Raw genomic sequence first — 23,330 nt, forward strand, 5'->3', positions numbered from 1 at the left:
ATGTACATAAGTGTTTTATTTTTAGTATGTCCCACTGGTCAATTTGTGCCTCCTCTGTGTTGGTGTCTTTCCCGATTTCCGATAGCCTATGTAATCCCTGTGCCAAGGTTCTCAGGTTTGACCCAATTCCCTCATTGATGGCTCTGATGATTCGGGGTTTGACCTCAAGGTCTGTGATCCACCTTGAGTTTATTCTTGTGTATGGAGTGAGGTAAGGGTCTTGCTTCATTTTTCTGCAGCTACGTATCCATTTTTTCCAGCACCATGAATTGAAGAGGGCATCCACTTCCCATTTGATGTTTTTGGGCCCCTTATCAAAGATCAGTTGTCTGTATGCTGATGATTTTATTTCTGGGTTTTCAATCCTTTTCCATTGGTCTGAATATTTATCGTTATACCGGTACCATGTCAAGCATTATTTCATCAGTTGTTGACTATCCTGATAAGAATGTCGAAGGCATTCCTTAGGTTGTCATTTTTTATTTCCAGTAGTGCGATTTTACTTTTTACTATGGTTTTAATCTCTGCTGAAATTTCACATCTATTCTTAAATAGTAACTATATTTTTACTAGAGTCTTTAACACAATTATAGGTATAATAAATTCCATTTGGTATTTTAAGGTGCTTGGGTGATGCTATGGGTTAGACATTGGGCTACTAACCTCAAGGTCAGCAGTTCAAAGTCACTAGCCACTCTGTGGAGGAAAAGGCAGCTGTCTGAAATGATTTATAAACTAGGATACACTATACAATATCACTATGATACAGAGAAGATTCAATAGCAGTGGGTTTTGTTTATAGTTTTGACACTGGTATAATATCTGTGTCTCTTCTATTGATTCCTTTTCTCTTAGCACTTTGTTTTTCCTTGACTTTTTATGGATAGTGTAAGTTACAGAATATTGAGAATTTTTATCCACAGGGCACACCTCTTCTTCTGCTATGTGTAATTGGCATTGCAAGGCTGAGTGAATGTAGTGAGGAATTTAGCTGTGTTTGAGTTTTCTTATTTTTATTCTTATCTTTACTACACAACTGGCTTCTAACAACTTTTGTTTAGGGTGGAACATTTTTCTCTCCTAATCACCACAGAAAGCATCCTTCTCCACATATTTTCTTTAGGGCTTTTGTTGTTTTGTTTTCACTCAGTGATAAGAGTGCAGTTCCTAGTTCCTTGGTACTTGCTAGTCTACTGGAAAGGGAAAGGATTTCCTTGTTGTTTTAATACAGCCTTATATGATTATGTCTTGATATTGGGTTTTCTCAGTAGGTGCCAGTGGTCATTCAATGACATCCAAACTCTCTCGCCTTCTTAAACCCTCTCACTTACTCTTCCTTCTTTCCTTGTGGAAGACAGTCCCTTGCTCTTTCCTCTTCTGATTAGCAAGCCTCTGGTGAAATTGGTCAAGAATAGTTTTTTGTTCATTCTCTGGCTGTGTTAGCTACACCTCTGCCCTGTGAATCTGGGCGTGGTTTCCTGCCCCTTTCATGGTGCTTCAGGCTTTCTTATGCAGAGAAGGGTTTAATTAGGGTTTCATGAATTACAGAAAACAGCAGTCACTCTCCCCCTACATTGTAGCCATCTTTCTCATGAGCAAGTGGTGAGGGTCCATTGAGAAAAACCTGGAACTCGGTGCCAACTCTCCCTGTCTCTGCAGTTCCCAGGGCATCTGTGCTTTCACTGCAGGACACAATTGATCTTAACTGATTCATTAAAATTTTCAAATTGAATTCTTCCCTTTGGCTTCTAATAGATACTTAATTACAATGTGGCTCTTTTATTGTCCAATGAAGAGAGAAAAGACAATGAAAAAAAATTGGTACCTCTTTATATACCATGGAGCTATTTTCACAACTTGTATATATTTGTCCCTTTTTCAATAGAGTAATTGAGAACAAAGGAAAACATTTCTAAATGTGTAATTTCCATATTGAAACCAAAAAATGAAAGTTACCTACTAAGACCATTTCATAAAACTATTAAATTAAAAACAAAGTATATAATTTTGTATATTCGAGAAGCCTATGATTTCTAACCAAAGTGTATCTTTAACTTGATACACACTTAGTTGAATGAGTGCAGGTAGTAATGTGTCGATATGTTTTAAGAGACCCAAATAGAAATCTCAGAAGTCCCAGAATTTTATTTCTCCCACATTCTATTGGGAAAGCAAAATACTAAGTTTGGACAGGATCAAAATGCAGGATAATTAGTTTTGTACAGTCATTGAAGTATATGAGACTGCACACAAGCAGGAATGTACAGCTAACACAAATGAGTTAATGTATCAAGTTTTGCAAGAAGTTGGATCTATGTAAAATCTAGAATACCTTGCCAAAATGCTATTAGGTTGAAATATGCCACTTGATATGAGAACAGGGAATTTTTAAACGACTATTTTTCAATACCACTGTAGCTGGTGTCCTGTAAGACAAAAGAATAATGTAAATACAATAATCTCATAAAATATGTTTATAAAATCAGAAAACCTCACTGCTGTTGAGTCAGTTAAAATTCATAGAAACTTCATAGGACAGACTTCAATTGCTGCGAAGGTTTTCACAGTTGTAATCCTTTATGGAAGCAGGCTGGCCCATCTTTCCTCTACAGCATGCGTGGTTGCTGACTTGAACTCTCATCTTTTCAACCTTTTATATTAGCAGCCCAGTGCTTAACCCACTGTGACACTAGGGCCTTTATCATTTGGTGTAAATAATCTAATAATCATCACAAATCACATTAAGACAGAATGAGAGACTATAGAAATCTAAATATTGGAACAAAAAGTAGAACTTCTTTTTAAATCCAGCAAAACAAAGGCAAAAACATGTGAAATTTGGAACTCAGTCTATTTTGCTAAGCTAGCAATTCTAAATTGAGTAGCATAAAGCATACAAGAATAGGCTAATGTGCTTATTTGATTTGTATTTGATTTGTAATAGAAGATTTACCATAACTTGAGTTTTGCAGTTAGATATTGCTTAGAGTTAGAGTCAAGATTTAAAATATTGAGGAATATGATAAGAGTTGAGGATCCTTGATGGGCCAGTGGGTTAAGTCCTAGACAAGATCAGTGGTTCTAACCCACTGGCTGCTCCACAGGTGTTAGATGAGGCTGTCTGCTCCAATCAAGATTTACAGCCTTAGATACTCTACGTTACTGAGTCACTGCGTTAGGATGAGTTTTCTATGGAAACAGAATCTAACTTCATGTCAATAAATGTATAACAAAGAAGCGAGCCAAACTCAAGCCAACTTATGCCCATCGGTCAGATAACAGAACCACACAACTGCTGGCCCCTAAGGCAGGAAGTTTAAGTATGAAGCTGGGAGATCATGAGCTATTGAGTTCAGAGTGACTTGGAACCAAGATCAGCATAAACATGGAAGGGAAGGGTGCTGACAGCTCCCACCATTGGCAGGTCACATGGGCCACTGTTCCCAGAAGTCAGATGCAGGATCCAAGAAAGAAGGAAGGAAGAGAGGTGTAGGAGAGGAACCAAGTCTCCACACCATCTCTAATAACAAGATCATGCCCCCAAGTAGCTGTATCTTTATTGAGAGGTTGGACTCCACCTATGCCTTTCCACAGGTAAGATCAAGGTGACACAAAACCTGGCCTTCATAGTCATTATGCATTGGAACTGACTTGATAGCAGTTGTGGTAGTTTTACAATTCATGTCAACTTGAGTAATAAGTTATAGGGGTGGGTTCTAGCCTGTCAATCAGGTCACAGCCTGATTGATGCCTCCTTGTGGGTGTGGCTTTCTCATGAGGATTCTGGGAGTTTTGCTCCCTTCCTCCTTGGAGGCAGGACACACCCTCTCTCTGCTTCATTGGCCTGTGACTAGCCACGTGGAGCCACACTGATGGCAGCCAGGGCCCTGGAGCTAGAGGAGCCATGTGGAGAGGCACGCCAGCACTGAGATGCTACACCAGACTTTTAACCACTGGCCTGTGGTCTTTCTGCATCTGGCATCATTGCATGTGCTGTGTGAGTCTGAAGAGGAATCCATGGGCTAATATTGGACTTATGGGCTAATATTGGAATTATGGACTTGATCTGGACTGGGCTGTGATGTTTCTCAAGATACTATTTCTCTTTGCTATGAAGCTCTCTCTTACACACATCAGTGTCTCTTCATTTGTTTCTCTAGTCAACAAGGTCTAACACAGCAGTGGTTTTAGTTTTAGGATTTTTGTTGGATACTTAGAAAACAAAAACACCTATCAGCATTATATGATTCTCCATCATAAATGCCTAAAATTATACTCATATTTGATCAAAATTATAGAGGACTCATGGAAAGGAAAGGGATTTTGATTATGACTCATAAGACTAGGGTTTATATTCCACTTTCCCATTTTTCCCAAAGCCTCTAATACTTGAAATAACTTGCGGGAAACCAAATGACATTTTTAACTAAAGGCAGGGAAAGCCCAAAGGTGGTTGGGACTCAGGAGCGCTACAGCTTCTCCCTCAGCTCCTCAAGCTGCATCATTCTCTTTAGTTCTTAGTTGAAATGCTCATCCTGCCGACCCTTTATTTCTGCAGTAAGAGTTATCACTTTGTTACCTTATCTTCTGTAAATATATTCAGTGACTCTGAATAGCCTTATCCTTCAGCCAATTCCTCTAGTTTTAAAAATAAAAGTAGCTTTACGAATGTTCATGTGAGGGAACTGCATGTGCAAGCTTGGCCTATGGTCAGCCAGGTAGATGAAGCTCACTTGGGGTTTCCAGAAACAGAGTTATCATTTACACAGCCTACAGCAGGAGTTCAATTATATGTCTTTTGAGTTGCACTCCCAAATCTTTTCACTTGGGAAATGCATTAGGATTTCAGATTAGAGACCAGAGCTATTCACTCTTACCTGGTCTTCCTAAAACCTAAATTACCAACTGTAACATCATGTGCATAATCATGAAATGAATAAACTTAAAATTTTGTAATACCAAAATGCCTACAAAACCCTAGCATAAATGGGTAGGGAAAAAAATGTTAAGTTAAAGAAAAGCAGTGTTTCAGCATAAATGCAGAGTTCTTACAGGTCCATATCTGTGTTTTGTACTCATTTCTTAGGAAATTGCACATAGAGATAGGTTAGCTTCACTAACTCTCCTGGCCTCCATTATGAATTTGCAATGACTTCTTGGGATCCAAACGATCTTCTGGGGATATTTCTGTGGAATTGGTTCTGGAGACTGGGAAGTGCACATTTTGAAACATTTAAATTTATAGATTTATGGCTTTACAAGCACCATAAAATAAAGTAAAAAATTGTATAATTTTCTTTGAGGTTGTAAGAAACAGATAACAGATCATACTCCAACTGTCCTCAGGCTCCTAGAGTACCCTTTGGTGGAGTACAAGGGCTTTTCTATTCAGCCCCAAACACTACATGTGGAAGTGTCTCTAGACTATAAAGGGACAGCCGATGAGACCCATCCTGCAGGTGGAGTCATTGTTGCCTCAGTTTGTAGACCTACAGACAAGCTGACTCTGGACAAGGACCACTCACACATTGATCTAAAGCAACTGTTTCTATTCTAGGGGGGAAATTTATTAATACCTTCATGAACAAGAGTTGTTTGTATTGCTTAAACATATATCAGACACTAAACATTTGCTTAAATCATTCTTACAGATGGAGTCTGCATCCATTAGTAATGTGATAAAAGCTGAAATCAATTGGCTCCAGACCAGGCATCATCATGTCCCTTCCTCCTGGCCTACCCAGTTTGTGGGCTGTTCTTCTTTCTGTTAAACAGATGTTAGGATTTACTCCAGACATCCTGTGTGTCTTTACGGAGTGAAATTGTCCTTTATCTCATTTATTTACTTCTCAATGGGGCCTTGAATGGACTGAACATTTGTGACCTGTAACTTATGATACATTTGTTAACATTTATATATAGGAAGTACTTTAGAGTACCGCTACCTCCAAATTTATTTTAAGTTTTCCTTCTAAGTAGATTTCCTTGATTCTAATATTCATAGATGGATACCTCTAAAGCACATTTAAAGAAGATAATTATTCTACATGCAATGACTTTCAGAGTTATTCTCCTTAAATATTGTTTTCTTTAAAAGCATTACTTATCAAAAAGTTTGTTTTCATTTTTAGAAAGAACTCTCAGTGAAATCAATCCACCTTTTCACCTTCGTTTCCTCTCTAGAAAGTTATAAAAGCACAAAAGCCACTGACTACCCTCCACTGCGAATCAGAGTAGTGAAGTTTTGGTCTTCAACTTCCCTAGAATTGGCATGCATGGGGAGAGTTGTAAATATGATATAGTAGACAGGTAGATTGTCTGCACCCCACGCGTTATGTCTACTCTGCTCTCTGCCACTGGATTACTGTGATGAGCAAGTGATAAACTTTTGGTGATTACCTGCTTTGCATATTGTGCCTCAGGATACATTAAACTCTATTATTGTGTTCACCGTACTTCCCTACACTGTTTCCTATTTCTACTGTCATTCTTCTAGTAATCAATTTTACTATTGTTGTTACACTGTCCATGATATCTGATTAAGTGAACTGAACAACCCTTGTTAGTCAGAGTCCTTGTAACAAAGAAGGACTCTCATACTATTTCTTATCACATTTTTACGTGTACTTTTCAAAACTAGCACACAAGGGAGGAGACAGGAAAGATATCAGTTCTTGTTTTCATTTCTTTGTTTTTATAAAGTAACTTTCATTCCTTTTTCTCCTACTCCCTAATTACTACACATTGCTGCTTTTATTTCTTTGCTGACCCCTCCAAAGTCAGAAACAATAGTAAGTAGTGATCTGGTGTGGAATAGGCAAATGTAGAGAGAACTTAGGGAATATATCCCTGGCTTGAGGGATGTTTGGTTTTGGGGTCCTCAGAATAGCACCATGTCTTGTCACCAATAATGACCTTGGGGGGGTGGGGAGTCTGGGTTGCTTTAGAGCTGTTCTTTCAAAGCATGGCCTGTTTCCCCTGGATGTTCCTATTCCTGGTCAGTCAGAACATGAGGCACAAATTTCACAGTGACCCTTCTCATTCCCAAATCTTCTGTTAAAATTCACTGATGAGCTCCAAGAGAGTCCAGATGGCCTTTCCATCTCTTCAATGGTCTGTCTTCAGTCCTCGAGCACAAGTGCATGAATGTTGTTGACATTTTCATCCATTCGGGAAGTTGACGGACATCCAGAATGTGGTTTGTCATCAATCGACATTTCACCTCTCTTGAAATCAGAAACCCACTTATACGTACACTTGAGTCTTTCCCATAGCGCTGTCCTTGTAAACTGTGTTCAACATTACAACAGTTTCTACAGCATTTTTCCCACACAGGAAACATAATTTCACAGTCGCACAGCTGTTCTCTTAAATTGGCCATCACAGAAAACAAGGTATGAGTGAAACTGCTTTTACAAAAAAATTCAGTGTGACCCTGGTGACGCCGCTGGGTGCACTAATTCAGATAGAGTTGCTGGATGTTCCCTATCAGGGAAAGCTATGAAAGCTCCACCCAGCAGTTTTCTGCATTGTTTTTCTTTTTTCTTTTTTGGGTATCCCTCTATGTATGAATGTATATTCCAAACCCACTGCCATCCAGTTGATTCCAACTCATAATGCCCTTATAGCACATAGGGATTCTGAGGCTGCAAATCTTTATGGAAGCAGACTGCTTCCTCTTCCTCCCAAGGTATGGCTGTTGGATTGGAACTGCTGACTTTGCCATTGGTAGCTCAACACTGAACCCACTCTGCTACCAGGATACCTTTTAATCATATAAGTAATATGCAAAGCACATTGCCCCTTTTAAAATGCTCATGATATATACTTTTTAAATTAAGGCACAATTAAAGTAAAGTAAGTGTACTTACTGCCCATCTGATAATAACTTTAACATATTCAAAAGTCCTATTAGTGTTCCTGAATAATATGGTGTGTGAGGTTATTCTATAAACTATTCTACAAAGATATATTCTATTGTCTGTGGAAAATATATTCCATTTTATGTGACTTTTCTTTGTAGTGTGAATATTCAAAGCTAGAATGATGTTTGGTAGTATATATTCAAGCTGGGGCACTGATATGAACATCATAGCCAATAGGAATCATCATTTAATATGACTAAATATTTTTCGATCAATCTTCTGGATTAAATTCAAAATTATTACTCAACAAATAAACAGAGCCCCAACTCACTGCCATTTAGTTGATTGTGATTCACAGAGGCTTCATTGGATAGAGTAGAACAATCCCTGTTGGTGTCTGTAGTTGTAAATTTTTACTGGAGTAGAAAGCCTCATCTTTCTCTTGCTGAGTGACTGGTAGTTTCAAACTGCTGACCTTGGCAGATAGCAGTCCAATGTGTAATCCACTACACTACTCTATTTAAATACTTCAGTAGATTGTTTTATGCAACTTCACATGAAACTGTTATGTTGTCTTATTATATATATATTTTCCCAAGATGTTGTCTTTATATTCCTTTCATATTATTCTAAGTGAATTAAATAATTTGTAAACTCTTTAATATATTCCATTGCTTGTATTTCTCCCCATAAGAAAAAAAACATTTAATGACTTTTGCCTCCCACCTTCCTTCCTTCCTTCCTTCCTTCCTTCCTTCCTTCCTTCCTTCCTCTCTCCTTCCTTCCCTCCCTTCCTTTTCTGCCTTCCTCCTTCCATCTTCCTCTCTCTCCCTCTCCATTTCTACATCTTGTTACTCTCACTTCTCTTTTGTTCTATAGGCTTTTAGTGAGTTTGAGATTGAGCAACATCAAGAATGTGCTTATGATCATTTGGAAGTATTTGATGGAGAAACGGACAAATCTCCAATTCTTGGACGCCTATGTGGAAACAAGTTACCAGAGCCCCTTGTAACTACTGGAAGTAAAATGTTTATTCAGTTTGTTTCTGATGCATCTGTTCAAAGAAAGGGCTTTCAAGCCACACACTCTACAGGTCAGCAAATTAAGGCCATCCTTCTCTCTTCTGGTCAAGTTTACCTCACAGTATTGAGTGACTTTTGCTCCATAACAGGACTGTAAGTGAATCTCAAAGCCGAGCAGATGAATGATCACTTAAGCACTGTGTGAATATTTGCAGGACCAATAGGCAGTCTCCTAAATTTCTTTCTTGAGTACTTAGAAAGAAGTACAATAGTTTCATTATAATTCATTATCAATACAATATGTTCAAGTAGAACAATATCTAAAAATATGTATAAAATATTTAACATTCACATTAACAATTTGATTTATGTGTATTGTTTGCAGATAGAAATCTGTAGCTAGGTATTTCACCTAGATTTTTTATTAATATCTTTTTTAGATCAATTTTGATATCCTTAGATCCTTACTTTTTAATCCCTTTTTGGTATGTGAGTATCTATTTCCTAATTCTAATATGAAGAATAACTTATTTCACTCTCTTGAAATTCACTCTCTTGAAGCAATTTAGAAAAATATAGAAGCATTTTAAAATGTAGAATAAAGATTTTTATAAATTGGAGGCAATTTAATATGTTTTATAAATGTCTAGGGTATGTCCTTTTTCTCAGTTTTTTTGTGTTTTTGTTTTAAGCAATTGCTAAAGTAATTTAGCTTAAAGTGACATCTAGTGGCCATCTTAAAGTACAAACTATTAAGGACACTTGGAGAATATTCTCTATATAGTGCACATCTATCAATGAAATGATATTATGCAATGGTTCTATCAAGACTACCCAATTCTTTTTGCTTTATGTTTATTTCATTTGTTTAAAAATTATATTTAAATCATTTCATTGTCAATATTATTTTTCATTCTAGTATATTTCACTTAACATAAGCATTAGACTTACATTGAAGTTTGTGAGAAAGAAGATATTATTGAGAGAGTAATCTGATTTAGTCTAATAGTTTTTATACTTTTGTGAATAATGAAAATGAGTTATTTTCCTGGGCTATGAATTGTTTTGAGAAAAATCTTTCATGAGCCTAAGTTTCATATAAACCCATGGAGGTATTTTCCATTCATTTGATTTATTTTCTGCATATAGTTTTCTGAGTTAGTCGCACAAATAGAAGGGGCAGAAAATTAATGTGCATTTTTCTGAAACATAGCATTCAAAAGATATTTTTGAATATCTTAGCTATCACAGCTGTTAAAATTCTTGAAAAAGTTGATAGAATAGTATTTCAAAATTACTTACATGTATGTTGTTATTTATTTTAATAAACATTTTGGTAGACTACCCTTTTCTCTTTTGTGAGTGAAGCAATCACAATTACAATTACAGCCCAGTGTATCAGCAAGTCTGTGTTTTAAGCCTCGGTGAGCTATTACCGAGGTAGATATTTGAAAAACTTATTTCAGTTTTCTAATTTGTAAGTAACAACCCCAGTTATTTATCAGTAAATAAATTCATGACTCTCCAGTTTGCATAAATTCTACCCATATTTGCGGTATATATAAAACCATTAAATCTTTAGTTGTAGATTTTAAATGAATTATAATACAGACTATACATTGAGATCATATGTATATGTATACTATCTGCTCAATATTTTTGATGCATCCTTATGCTTTGCAGAAATTTTATATACACTGTTCTCTATAGAGCAATATTATGTAGATGTTATTATTTTCACTTTAAAGATGAAGAAATTGAAAGTCTGGATGTTTAAGTAATTTATACGTTTCTTAAATCATGCCAAGATCTGGGTTTTTACTAATGTATACTCTCTCCAAAGCTTTCCACTATAGAATATTTTCTCTAAATATAAAAATTGTGGTTTAGGAAGAACAACAACAAAATATTATCATTTATCATTATTATTTGAAGAAAAACATTGAGGCAGAATTATTTGCATATGTGTTAAGCAAAACTTAATTTAAAATGTATACCTGACTAGACTGTTTAGTTCATATCTATTCCATAAGCACACAGGTAAGCCATATCATATTGAGTAAAAAGTGCCTGATATTGTTTAATCCCACCCTCTTGTTTCAGAAATGAGGAAGTAGAGAGTAAAAAAATTAAATAATACTGAAAGTTAGTGACAGAATTAGAACCCTGACCTCTAATTCCTCCTTAGTTGTTATTGTCAAAACTTTGGGCAGTAGCTATTCGTTTTTGCTTGTGTATACTTTTTTATCACACTTAGCCAACCTTTTGGAGGCACTTTTACATTGCTACATTTTAGAAGTCACAAATACTGAAATATTGTCTGCTCTTTATTTCTCCCCTATGGTTTCTTTTTATCAAGTTCATCATCTAATCCTCAGTCTTTCAACACATAATTTGCTTGCCTACTGCTTTGGGAACACATTGTAAGCTACTAGTAATACTTAGGGCAAATATGAATTTGTGGATATTTATTAGAAAATAAAAGGAAGTCCTGCCTTCTATCAACTTGTAGTCTGCAAAATTTAGTTGATTGTCAGTTTATATCTCAGTTTCTGCTGCTATGCATAAGGAAACCAGTTAAGGAGATCTATCCAATTTTCTTATGTGGTACAGTGCATTTATTAATTGATTACTGCATTCTAGAATATGCAGGGCTATTGTTGACAAACCATAAAGGGTATATTTGAATTTGCTTAAGTAAATTTTTATTTTTATGTACAATTTTTCTATGTACAATTTTACTGTTGGTTTAACTCCACTGCCATTTAGTTAATTCAGATAATGCCAAAACCATAACGCATTTCCAAGGCTGTAGATAGATCTTTACAGTAGCAGACAGCTTCGTCATTCTCCTCAGCAGCTAGCTAATGGGTTTGAATCCTCTGACCTTGAATTAGCAGCACGAAGCCTAACCTACTGCACCACCATGACTCCTAATGCTAGGCAGAAGAAAAAAAGAGTCCCACCATATGAATTTTGAAACCAAACCCACCCCAAATCCACTGTCATCAGGTGTATTCAATTCATACCAACCCTATTTTGGATTTGTGAGTTTATAAATCTTTACAGGGATAAACAGCCTCTTCCTTCTCCACCAGAATGATCAATGGATTTGAGACATCAACCTTGCAGAGAATTCTCTAATGATTACTGAATAGCATCACCAGGCATTTATTAGTACAATATGTATTTGTTAGGGCAATATGTATTTATTAGTACAGTGATAAATATTGTACCAATAGTCTTGTTATTATTTTCCATATGTAATACTGTACATGAGAAGTTGACTTTGTTGAAAAAAGTTTTATTTCCCTGACAGTCCAAGTTCTAAGTCTTAATGAACAACAGAAACATGGGTGAAGGGAGATAGCATATGATGTAAGATATGAAAATAATAATTATTTATAATTTATCAAAGGTTCAATAGGGTGGGATCATGAGGGAGGGAGGAAAAAAAACGAGGAGGTGATACCAAGGGCTCAAGTAGAAAGAAAATGTTTTGAAAAGGATGATGGCAACATCTGTACAAATGTGCTAGACACAGTGATGTAAGCATTGTTATAGGAGCTATAAGAGCCCCCAATAAAATGATTTATTAAAATTATTATTAATAATAATAATAAACTAGGTAAACACAATTTTCTGGTCAAAATTCTGTCTTTTCTTGGAGGATATGGCTATTATGCAGAAAGAGAAAATGTGTGAATAATATTTTTTTCTACATGTGCCATTGTATTTGGTAGGGTATCTTTTCTATAGTATAAAAATTATACTGTTCATTCATGATTTTGAAAGGGAAATGGTTTTTATCTCATTAAATTGAATTGAAATGCCCACTAACAACTTTCAGAGGTCAAGTTACAGGTCTCCTAGAATTTAATACTCTACCAGGAAATATACAAGTGCATCTCTCCAAATTAAATTGAAGGTCACCCCTAGACTTTTCTTCTCGTTACCCCTCATTTTGAGTTCCCAGAGTCGATAGAAGATGCTCTGGCCGCTCATAAAGTACTTTCAAATAATTGATTTAGAAGCAATATTGCTCAAGTGCTAAACTAGTGTTTTTACATCTTCCTTCTTTGTAAGTGAAGATATGCATAGAAAAGGTACTTATGATATTTAAAAGTCTTCCTTTGAAAGAAATGTGCTAAATGATACGCTGACCATATTTTGAAGAACAGATTTGAACCTTTTAAAAGCACTCTTAAGCAATTGTCCTTCTGTTCCCTGTAATTTTTATAAATCATTTTATTGGGGGTTCTTACCACTCTTATCATAGTCCATACATATATCCACTATGTCAAGCACATTTGTACATATGTTGCCATCATCATTTTCAAAACATTTTCTTTCTACTTGAGCCCTGATACATGGAATTGTTCTAATGGCATATTAAAATTTCTTGCACACATGATATTCAAGTGCTCCTTCTTAAGAACAAAACCCAATTTGTTGCTAAATTCCTTCATTTTTTATGGTTAAAAGTTAATTACACATTTAATAACTTGATCAGTGACCCATAGGAATTCAGGGTGTGAGCTTCAAAGGGAAAATGAGAACTGCAGCACTTTTTCAAACACTTTAAATCAACTTAAGTGTAGTTAAAATCATTTGTTTTTGTAGAACATTTCAATAACATTAAATAATGATATTTTCAGATTTACAATGGCTTTTTGAAATCGCCTGGCCTACCTTATTTCCTCCTATATTGTGTTCCAAACTGGAATTGACTTAAAATAGTCTCCTTTGCTTTTGGTCTATGATACCGTGTTTCTTTTAAAGAGGCACAGAAAAACAAGTGCCTCCTCCATATATAATTTTCCTTCCTTCCAGTTCTTCCTGACCAGGAACCCTGGTGGCGTTGGTGGCCTGGTGCATTACGCTCTGGGCTGCAAACAGCAAGACCAGCAATGCAAAACCACCAACCACCTCAGTGGAGGAAAACACCAGGCTTTCCGTCGAACTCACAGGGGCAGCTCCACCCTGTCCTGTAGGCTCCTTATGAGTCAGAAGTGACTGGACAGCAGTGAGTTTGGTTTGGCTTTGAGTTCCTACTGGGCTTCCCTCTGTGGAATAAAATTAACTTGACCAATGACGTTTATTAAAGTTGCAAACAATGTTAACCTATCAATCATATCAAACTTTAAGAATAGGTAGAATTTCTGTTTGTTTTTAATCTATAAATGATACTATGTATATATTATATTTGAATTCAGAAATACTTTCCATAAAATATTTTTTAGTCATTTTATTAGGGGCTCATATGACTCTTATCACAATCCATAAACACATCAATTGTGTAAAGCACATTTGTACATTCATCGCCCTTCATAATATTTTATTGGCTTCCAAAATTTTAATTTTTTTCTCTTTCGGATAGCAGTTTAATAGTTTTAAAAATTGTTCTCTATTTTTCTGACTTTGCATTTCTGACATGAATAAATTCCCAGAAAAGCAGATTTCTTTAATGGAAAATAATATTGAAAATGATGCCTTACATTAAATGGCTTTAACTATTTACTCAATTCCTTTGAAGCATTCTTCATATATTAACGTATACACTCCTAGAATCTATGCTGAGTTTTATCTATGTTCTATTATTATCCATATTTTAAAATAGGGACAAACACCACATCTTCTGAATGATATGGACCCAGATAAATGGACTGCTATAGAGCCCTGGTGGTGCAGTGGTTACTTTTGGGCTGCAAACTTCATGGTCTGCAGTTTAAATCACCGGGCTTTCTGCTCCTGTAAGCCATACAGTCTCATAAACCCACAGCTGGTCACTAGGAGTCAGCATCGACTCAATGGCAGCGAGTTTGAGTTTGAGAATTGGGTTGTAGAAGTCTGTAACATGCAGAGGATGGTAATTGGTGGATTACTGGGATAAGACCTGTCATAGTTACAAAAGGAGGATGCTTGTCTTCAGGTTTGTGGGAATCTGAGGGTGACATTCCAAGACTCATGGGCATTCTTGCATTCAGCCTTGCATTTAAGCACCAGGCTGTGTTGTTGATAATACCTACTCTTTGGTTGCTGAAGTTGCTCAGTTCTGTGCCAATCCCATGATAAATTGCAGATTGAACCCTTCTCAAACTACAGCCCGCGGTCCACATGCGACCCACCGAGAACATTTATCCAGACCTCCAGGTGTTTTTGCCCCATTTTGTTTTTTACTTCAAAATAAGATATGTGCAGTGTGCATAGGAATTTGTTCATAGTTTTTTTTTAACTATAGTCTGGCCCTCCAATGGGTCTGAGGGACAGTGAACTGACCCCCTGTTTAAAAAGTTTGAGGACCCCTGATCTATAGGGTTGCCATTAACTGATTTTCAGAAGTAAATGGCCAGGGCTTCCTTCCTAGAAGTCTTAGTTTGGAAACTGCTGGAATCCATTGAGCATTCTAACAACATGTAAACCACCACTGATGGATAGATAGCCAGTGGCTATGCGTGAGGTGTACTGGCTGAGAGGGACACCGGGTCTCACACGAGAAGGAAAAATTCTACCACTGAACTTCTAATGCCATTCCTTTCTGGTACAGGGGGATTTTTAAATTGATTGGGGGAGAAGGGGATTTTTTTAAATGATTGTGTGATCAAGTTCAATATTGGAAAAATTTTCATGGTACTGAATTCTATTTAGGAGCTTTTTGGTTTATTATTCACACAAAGGTTGCTGAATGTTAATTTGTCCATAATAGTGCCAATAGATATGTAAATGAGTGTTGATGTGGTTATGTATCTGGGAATTCAGAGATCTTTAATATTTAAAATCATCACACCACAATAAAGTTTTCTGGTGGTGCTATTGGAAAAGCTTTGGGCTGCAAACCTTGAAGTTAGCAGTTCAAAGCCACCAGTCTCACTGTGGGAAAAAGATGAAGGTGACAGCTCCAATAAAGAGCTAAAGTCTTAAGAACCTTGTCTAAGGTCATTATGAGTCAGAATTGGCTCAATGCCTTTATTTTATTTTATTTAAAATTTTATATAAATTTATTGAAAATTTTAAGCAAACATTTCAATTACCTAATCCATTTAGAGAAGTAGCAGCCTAAACCAGTTTCATAGCCTGACGAGGATGGTGTCTCCATTGTGCAATGACTCCCAGTGACGTAATGTGTCCAGTTGACCCCCCAGAAAATTCAAAATGCTTCACATCAGATGGAAGAGGTAGTCCTACATTCACCAAGATGTGTGCTGTTTTACCAGGGGAAAGCCTTCTCATTCCCCTGAATAGCAAGAGCTTGTCAACTTACTTCTCCTTGTGTCACTTTTTATGTTATCCCTCCTTCTTGTTCGCAAGTCTATTGATTGGTAGGGAATTTTAGACATCTCCTATCTTTAATACCCTCTAGTTATTACAAAGGCTTGGGCTTCTGACTTAGGAAGGGACCTGAAATTTCTTTAGAAGATTATATTGTCTATACTACACCAAAGGAGTTCTAGTAGCCTAGTAGTAACAACTTGGGCTGCAGTTTTCAAAGTCACCAGGCAGTTAGTTCATAGGGAAGAGAGGGGCTTTCTACTTCTGTAAAGAGTTACAGTTCTAGAAGCACACAGGGTAGTTCTATGAGTCAGCATTGACTCAATGGCAGTGAACTTGGTCTTAAGTTTTATACTACACTAATTTTATCCCTAGTCATAAGGTAATAACTGAATGAGGATATATTTATTAATGTATACCTTGAGAAGATGCTGTAAATAGATAACTTTGTTTTTTATAAAACTATGATACACACAAGCAAAATAAAACTCAGTAGATTGTGAAATTACAAAAGTAACTAATTATTGATGTGCCCATTTTTACTTCTTCAAGTTACATAAATATTATTACTTTTAAAAGTAATCTTGTTCTATATATTCTATATAGAAATCTACATAATACAAACACACACATCAATATATAATTTTGTATATTGTGTTGAAATTTAAGTTATTTCTTATTTCTTTGGTTTCTGGGTTCATTAATCATTGATATTAAAGTCAAGCAAACATTACAACTTATATCTCATTAAAATAATATGTATGAGACCAAAATAAATTTAGGTATAAAAGTAATAATAGAGTATTTATTGAAAATGAATATGTGGCAGGCTCTGTTCTAAGTGATCTAATAGAATCCTCAAGATCTGAACTCCAAAAATACAAACTCATGGCCATTGAGTCAATTCAATACTGACTCATAGTGACCCTATAAATCAGAGTAGTACTACCCCTGTGGGTTTCCATGACTCTGAACTTGTAGTTGAAAATAATGGATTTGGATTCTGGATAGCTGTTGGCGGGAGCAGAGATCCTCATCTTTCTCACATAGAGCAGCTAGTGGTCTGGAACCTGCTGACCTTGATGTTAGCAGCCCGACATATTAGCATCACACCACCAGGGCTCCTGACAAGATCTTCCTATATAAGAACTATTGTTATTATCGACATTTTATGCTTGTGAGAACTAGAACAGTGAAGTCATTCACCCACAACCCCAGGACAGGGAGTGTTGGAGTTGAGATTATGACCCAGGCAGTCTGTGACTAGGGTAAAAGTACACATGACATAACCCAATTCTCCCATTATAGAAAATGCACCCAGTGAGGGAAATGAAAACAGAAGCTCAAGAATAGTAGATTACATGAAGATGTAACTTAGCTCATTAGGTTTCCTTGCTTTTCTTTCCTGGGCAGAGTGTGGGGGTCGACTGAAAGCTGAAATGAAGCCCAGAGATCTCTACTCACATGCTCAGTTTGGTGATAACAACTACCCTGGACAGGTAGACTGTGAGTGGCTGTTAGTGTCAGAACGAGACTCTCGACTGGAGTTGTCCTTCCAGACTTTTGAAGTGGAGGAAGAAGCTGACTGTGGCTATGATTATATTGAGCTCTTTGATGGTCCTGACTCAGCAGCTGTGGGGCTTGGTCGCTTCTGTGGATCAGGGGTAAGTATAATACCAATAGCGTATAGCATAGACATTATAAAAACCCAATGGTTTATGAAATTTAATATATAAATTATCAGAGCTTTTACTACTGTCATGGAAAATTGTTGTTTCTCTTTCTCCTTAGTACTGTATCACCTCTGATGAATTTGTTGCATAATATCACATGACACAGATGACAGCTAAAACCAATATTTACATAGTTTCTTGTTGCTCTCCATGTGTTAAATTTTTATTCATGTCTTTGTACTATAAATGTCTAAGTGTTCATAAGCTAATATGTTTTGGCAATCATGCCACCTTCCTAAATTAAACCATAAAAGAGCAAAAATAAATAAATAGACACACCTTTCAAATCACCATTTCCTTCACAACAACTTATTTCATGATTGGGGCAAGACCAGACCTCTGTGTGTTCAAGCATGGTCACGTGTGTTTCCCACTGTGCTTACTGGCTTTGTGTGGCAGAATATAGAGCACCAGGCAAAGGACAGAAGATGTCATGTTGACTAAGAAATTTTTAAAAAGCATTTTCAATGGCCATCTCATTGTATTACAAGACTCACTCATTGCATTGATATCGAGCAGTCTTCTGCATACAGATATTAATTCCATTTGCTTGATTGACTGATGTCATATATTTCTTAAATAATATGGTTTAACTCCTGTCCAATAGCAACTAAAAATCGATTTAAAAAAAGCTTCTCTGTACTTCTATTTTAAAATAATGGATTTGGATTCTGAAGCATCTCCTCCTAAAGAGCAGCTTCTGAAACCAATTTATTATCTTTGGTCTCCTGAACTTCAATTTACTTATAAATCAAATGAATTTGGCTTAAGACTTTGGAGGAAAAACAGAATAAAACAAAACACTAAATTTTTACATGGCCCAAACTTGGAAACAGATTGATTTGTGTTTAAAACTCCGTATAGCCCTGACTAGTGTGTCTTCCTGAGTGTGTCAATTGCTTCTCTTAAACACATTTTCTAATCTGCAAAATCAGGAGGGCACTCATCACTACTTTGCAATATTGTTGTATCACTAATTTATATAATAGAAGAAAAATATTGCCAAGCAAAATTAGCATTGAAGAAAAAGGAACTTGCTTTGTTATTTACTTGCTTGTTTGTTTTTTGTCTTCAGCCACCAGAGGAGATCTATTCAATTGGGGATGCAATTTTAATACATTTCCATACTGATGACACAATCAACAAGAAAGGATTCCATATAAGATACAAACGCATACGATATCCAGATATGATGCATACCGAAAACTAACACCCAGACCTCCATGGGAACAACCAGGAATGCCTACCATGGAGAGAAGACATATTGTTTTTAAACTGGAGATATTAGCACAATGTTTTATATGAATGGGAACAAAAGAAAAAGTATAAGATGAGAATTATGTCTGTACTGAAAGAATTTCTGGATCAGAATGATCAATATATTTGAACTCCTTGCTTGACAGGATTGCTTAATTTGACAGAAGGACATCTCGCCCTCCAGTGGAGATTCTGAATGTTGTGCTTCACAGCTTGATAGAGATGCCTCGCAGTTCAGATAGATTATTCCCTGGGCAGTGACACCGCAGGGTGTACTTTTTGACTGTTTTCCAAGATTTGGGGAAATAAAATAATCTGTGGTCACAAACTGGAAAACCCTCTTCTCCTATCTGCATTGATTGCTTTGGCTCTGTACCTGGGTCACAATGCAGCCCAGATTTGATGGGGCAAAGCGGGAGTGGTTGAGGGTGGTTTGTTCTTTAAATGTGTGATTTGGAAACTGGAATATTTCAGCTTTGTTATCTTCACTTGGAGCATAGCTTAATCTCTTTAATCTTCTTAAAACACAAATAATCTCCAGACCATTGTATTTTACTGACATTCTGACTATGTTGAAATGTCAATTAGTGTCTAGTATTATAATTAAACCCTAGTCATCACTTATTTAAATATCAGTAAATGCCCAGATAATTAATAAACTCAGTTATTTCTGTAAAATTGCGCCTTCTCACACCAAATTCAAGGAATTTTGTGATTTGTTGTGAACTTTATGAGAAAACTCCTGAGCGGTGTGTGCAGGATTCTTCTCAAAGGCTGCCTGGATGGTTCATATTCCAGTCACCACTGCTGCTACTGTTTCTCTTTTGATCATTTTCTGCACCTGTTGTGGATGTAGTTGTGATTGTTGGTGTGTCATGGTTAATGTAATTTTATTTTTTTAGCAAACTGGATCTCGTAAGATTTGAAGCAGCTTTTAGTATTTTTTTTCTTCCTGCTATTCAGTGTTAAAAAATGCGAAGTTGGTTTAAAAAAAACAATTTGGTTCTGAAAGACTTTCTATGGTGCTATTCCATACATATATTTTTTTTAAAACAAAGTTTCTGACCTTTGAGCCAACAACCCATAGACTATGAATGTCTCCCTCTGTCTCACTAGTGGCATTTGAAGAAAATAGATTTGTAAAAGTATGTAGATTGTATTCTCGTGATAGCAGAACTTGTCCTGCAGAACAACTACTTATGTTGCCTTAGAATTCTTGCACCTGATCAAAAACATCTACCTATAGATAGAAGAACATAATATTGAAAAGTTGAATATAATAGTATACTTAATATGTTAACAGCTCTATGGGGAAATTCCATTCCATGACCCAAAACATCAGACAGTGCTATGATGACTTGATTTTATTGTAGAAAGTGTAACTTTAGATTGAATTTTCTGCTTTAAAGCCAGGTGTGTTTTAAATATTAATGTATGTATATGTAAGGTTGTCTGAGTGAGTGAAGGTATAAGACAAAATGTAATGAGTGGTTGTAAAGTAAAAATTCATGTGCCAAGTTCTATTAGAATCCGGTTTGAAATAGCATCTTTTTAGAAGGTTTCATGGACAAATAATGGGAACTTCTCATTATTATCTGCTGAATTAATTAAAAGTCTCCTTTAGAAAAATGCTGTTTTGATATGTTTTGATGATGATATAGATTGCTCTGTGAAGTAGCTGTTTTTCTGTTACCTGTCCATAGCATTCATCAGCATTTAATAAAATTGGGAATTTGTCTTCATGTTTACAAAATAAATCACACACAGATATGTAGCTCATTTGTTTTTCTGTCACCATTGCCCTGCAGGTCTTCTCTTGAATGTGAGCTATAAATTGTAAATACATTTTTAAAACCGAACTTCTGATCTTATTTGAATGTTACCTTTAAATGTGCAACTCTTACCTGACATTTAGGAGTCTTTTCACAAAACTAATTTATTTACTGTATTAAATTCAATAGTTTTCCATGAATCTCCAATTACCTAAAATACCCTAGAAACAAAGAAAATAGGAGCGGGGGATTTTTACTGAATACCTATAGTGTAGAGAGCCTTGTGTCAGGCATGCGTGCTAGCTCTATTTGAACATCATCTTACCCTTTGAGAGCTGTTGGCCCTTTCTTTTGTAATTCAAGAACTAAGGCCCAGAGAAGTTAGATAACCTTCTGAAGGTCAGAGTGTAAACTTAGAATATGAATCACAGCTTGTTTGACATTAGAGTTTGATATTCTTCTGCAAAAGTAGTAGTATTAATCTTGATGGATATAAATAGCAGATTTTTAAATGAAACTTTTCCACATAAAATAAATTTTAGGAGTGAATTCGAATGGCACTTTCAGGATTAACATAATACTTCTTTCAAGAACAGCATGAGCATTAGAAAGTAAACTATAGATATTGCTAAGAACCACAATTAGTGCTGGACATTTAAAAAGACAAAAACCACGACACAAGGCACAGTGGTAGTAACCACAGGCCTTTTGTAATAATAAACGTTATGTTATTTTATCTGGAGTAGTGGAAGAAATGATAGTATTTTGGGGGGAGGAGAAACATTCTTAACTCAACATGATAGTAATCTTAATGAGGATTCTTAACCAAGAAATGAAATAAAAAGGAGTGTAGAGGGCTTACAGTGCTGTCAATTTGTAGGTCTTCAATGTGACCATCCATCTTTATTGCATAAGAGGTATTAGTTTCTGCATATTACTAGTTTTTATTTAATTCAAAGATTGCCTTAAGTTTGTTGTTAAATGCAAATACAGCTTTATTTGTGTTTTTTTAATCATTATTAGTTACTATTCTAGGCTTCTTATTAATTTTGTAAGTTATTTTCAACCTCTACTGGTTGTGCTATATAGTTGTCAAAGTTTTAATTTTGATACAATCATCATTGACTATAATCAGAAAAGAACGAACAAACAAAAAGACAATCTCCTTCATTTAATGTAATTTTGTCAGTTTTTGAAACCAATTTTTAAAATAAATATTTATTAAAATGGTCATAACAACATATATGCATAGGAAATTATTTTAAAGTAATGTGTAAGAAATCACAATGATATTTTTGAGGTCTCTGAATAGCCAATGCTGTATGCAATGAATTTTTCATATTTAGGACTTATTTTTCACTTTGTCTTATGATTTTGGTGAAAGTTTACAGAGAAAATTGGTTTTCCAACAAACAATTCAAATGACATTGATTGCAGTCCCAGCCATCTAACAGCATTCTTCCTGCCTGCTCCCTTTTACTTCCATCTGCCCTTCTTTATTCCTGGGCACCTACTGCCCTTTCGATCTTGTATGGTTGAATTTCTCTAAGGCAGTGGTTCTCAACCTTCTTAATGCCCGTGACCCATTAACACAGTTCCTTATGTCGTGGTAACCCCCCCAACCATAAAATTATTTTCGTTGCTACTTCATAACTGTACTGTTGCTACTGTTATAAATCGAGCGACCCCCAGTGAAAGGGTCGTTGAACCCCCAAATGAGTCAGAACCCATAAGTTGAGAACCACTGCTCTAAGGAATATGGACCTCCCTAAGATTGTTTCCCTTATATAGGCCTAATTAGCTGAAAATTGAGTCATGGAGGGAGTTCGGGTCCAGGTTGGAAAGGTATCTAAATGTTATATAATCTTGGGGTTCCATTTGTTTCTTTCAGAGTGGCAAGCCTATCTTTTTATAATCATTTTGTGTTTGGTCCATATTTTTCTCCCACTCTCTGGGATCCTTTTTAGAGCAGGCAGCAGTGGTACCTGGGCACTATTTGGTTCTCCTTGTTTCAGGACTTTTTGTTTTCTTTACTCTTCTCTGCTCCGACAGACCATCAGTTCATTAGGTGATCACCGTCTAGGACTAAATTTACTGAATCAGCTCCATAAGCTGTTTAGTTTTGTTTTCAACCATCTCAGTTTCCGTTTTTGGTTTCTACTATTACAATGTTTTTAATTGGTAAGATTTAAATACCAAATTGTGCTCAGCCACCTAGAAAATCTCTAAAAGCACTTAAGAATTAATTCTTTCGGGGGCCCGAGGAATATGGCGACCCGACAAGACGCATCTTCCAGAGCTCCTGCTGCCAGACCAGAAAATTGGGAGGTAAGGCGAAGGGAACGGGGAGGTGACGTCCAGAAATTAGAACTGGGGTACTAGGGTCTCTCCTGAATCTCTTTTTGGGGCGCG

General features: G+C 36.1%; 1 protein-coding gene across 3 annotated transcripts in view; it reads left to right on the plus strand.

The window, feature by feature from the left end:
• Positions 1 to 21,005, plus strand: part of TLL1 (tolloid like 1) — a 296,082-nt gene extending 275,077 nt beyond the window's left edge. For all 3 annotated transcript variants that reach the window (XM_004717383.2, XM_045290498.1, XM_045290499.1), the window contains 3 exons: positions 8,745 to 8,958; positions 17,570 to 17,820; positions 18,965 to 21,005. In XM_004717383.2, the coding sequence (XP_004717440.1) occupies positions 8,745 to 8,958; positions 17,570 to 17,820; positions 18,965 to 19,099 (600 nt within the window). In that variant the 3' untranslated portion in view covers positions 19,100 to 21,005. The remainder of the gene's footprint in view (positions 1 to 8,744; positions 8,959 to 17,569; positions 17,821 to 18,964) is intronic.
• The last annotated feature ends 2,325 nt before the right edge of the window (positions 21,006 to 23,330 follow it).

The sequence above is a fragment of the Echinops telfairi genome, unplaced genomic scaffold (assembly GCF_000313985.2).
Source record: "Echinops telfairi isolate 266 unplaced genomic scaffold, ASM31398v2 ScPeMD7_39;HRSCAF=148, whole genome shotgun sequence".
Classification (NCBI taxonomy): Eukaryota; Metazoa; Chordata; class Mammalia; order Afrosoricida; family Tenrecidae; genus Echinops; species Echinops telfairi.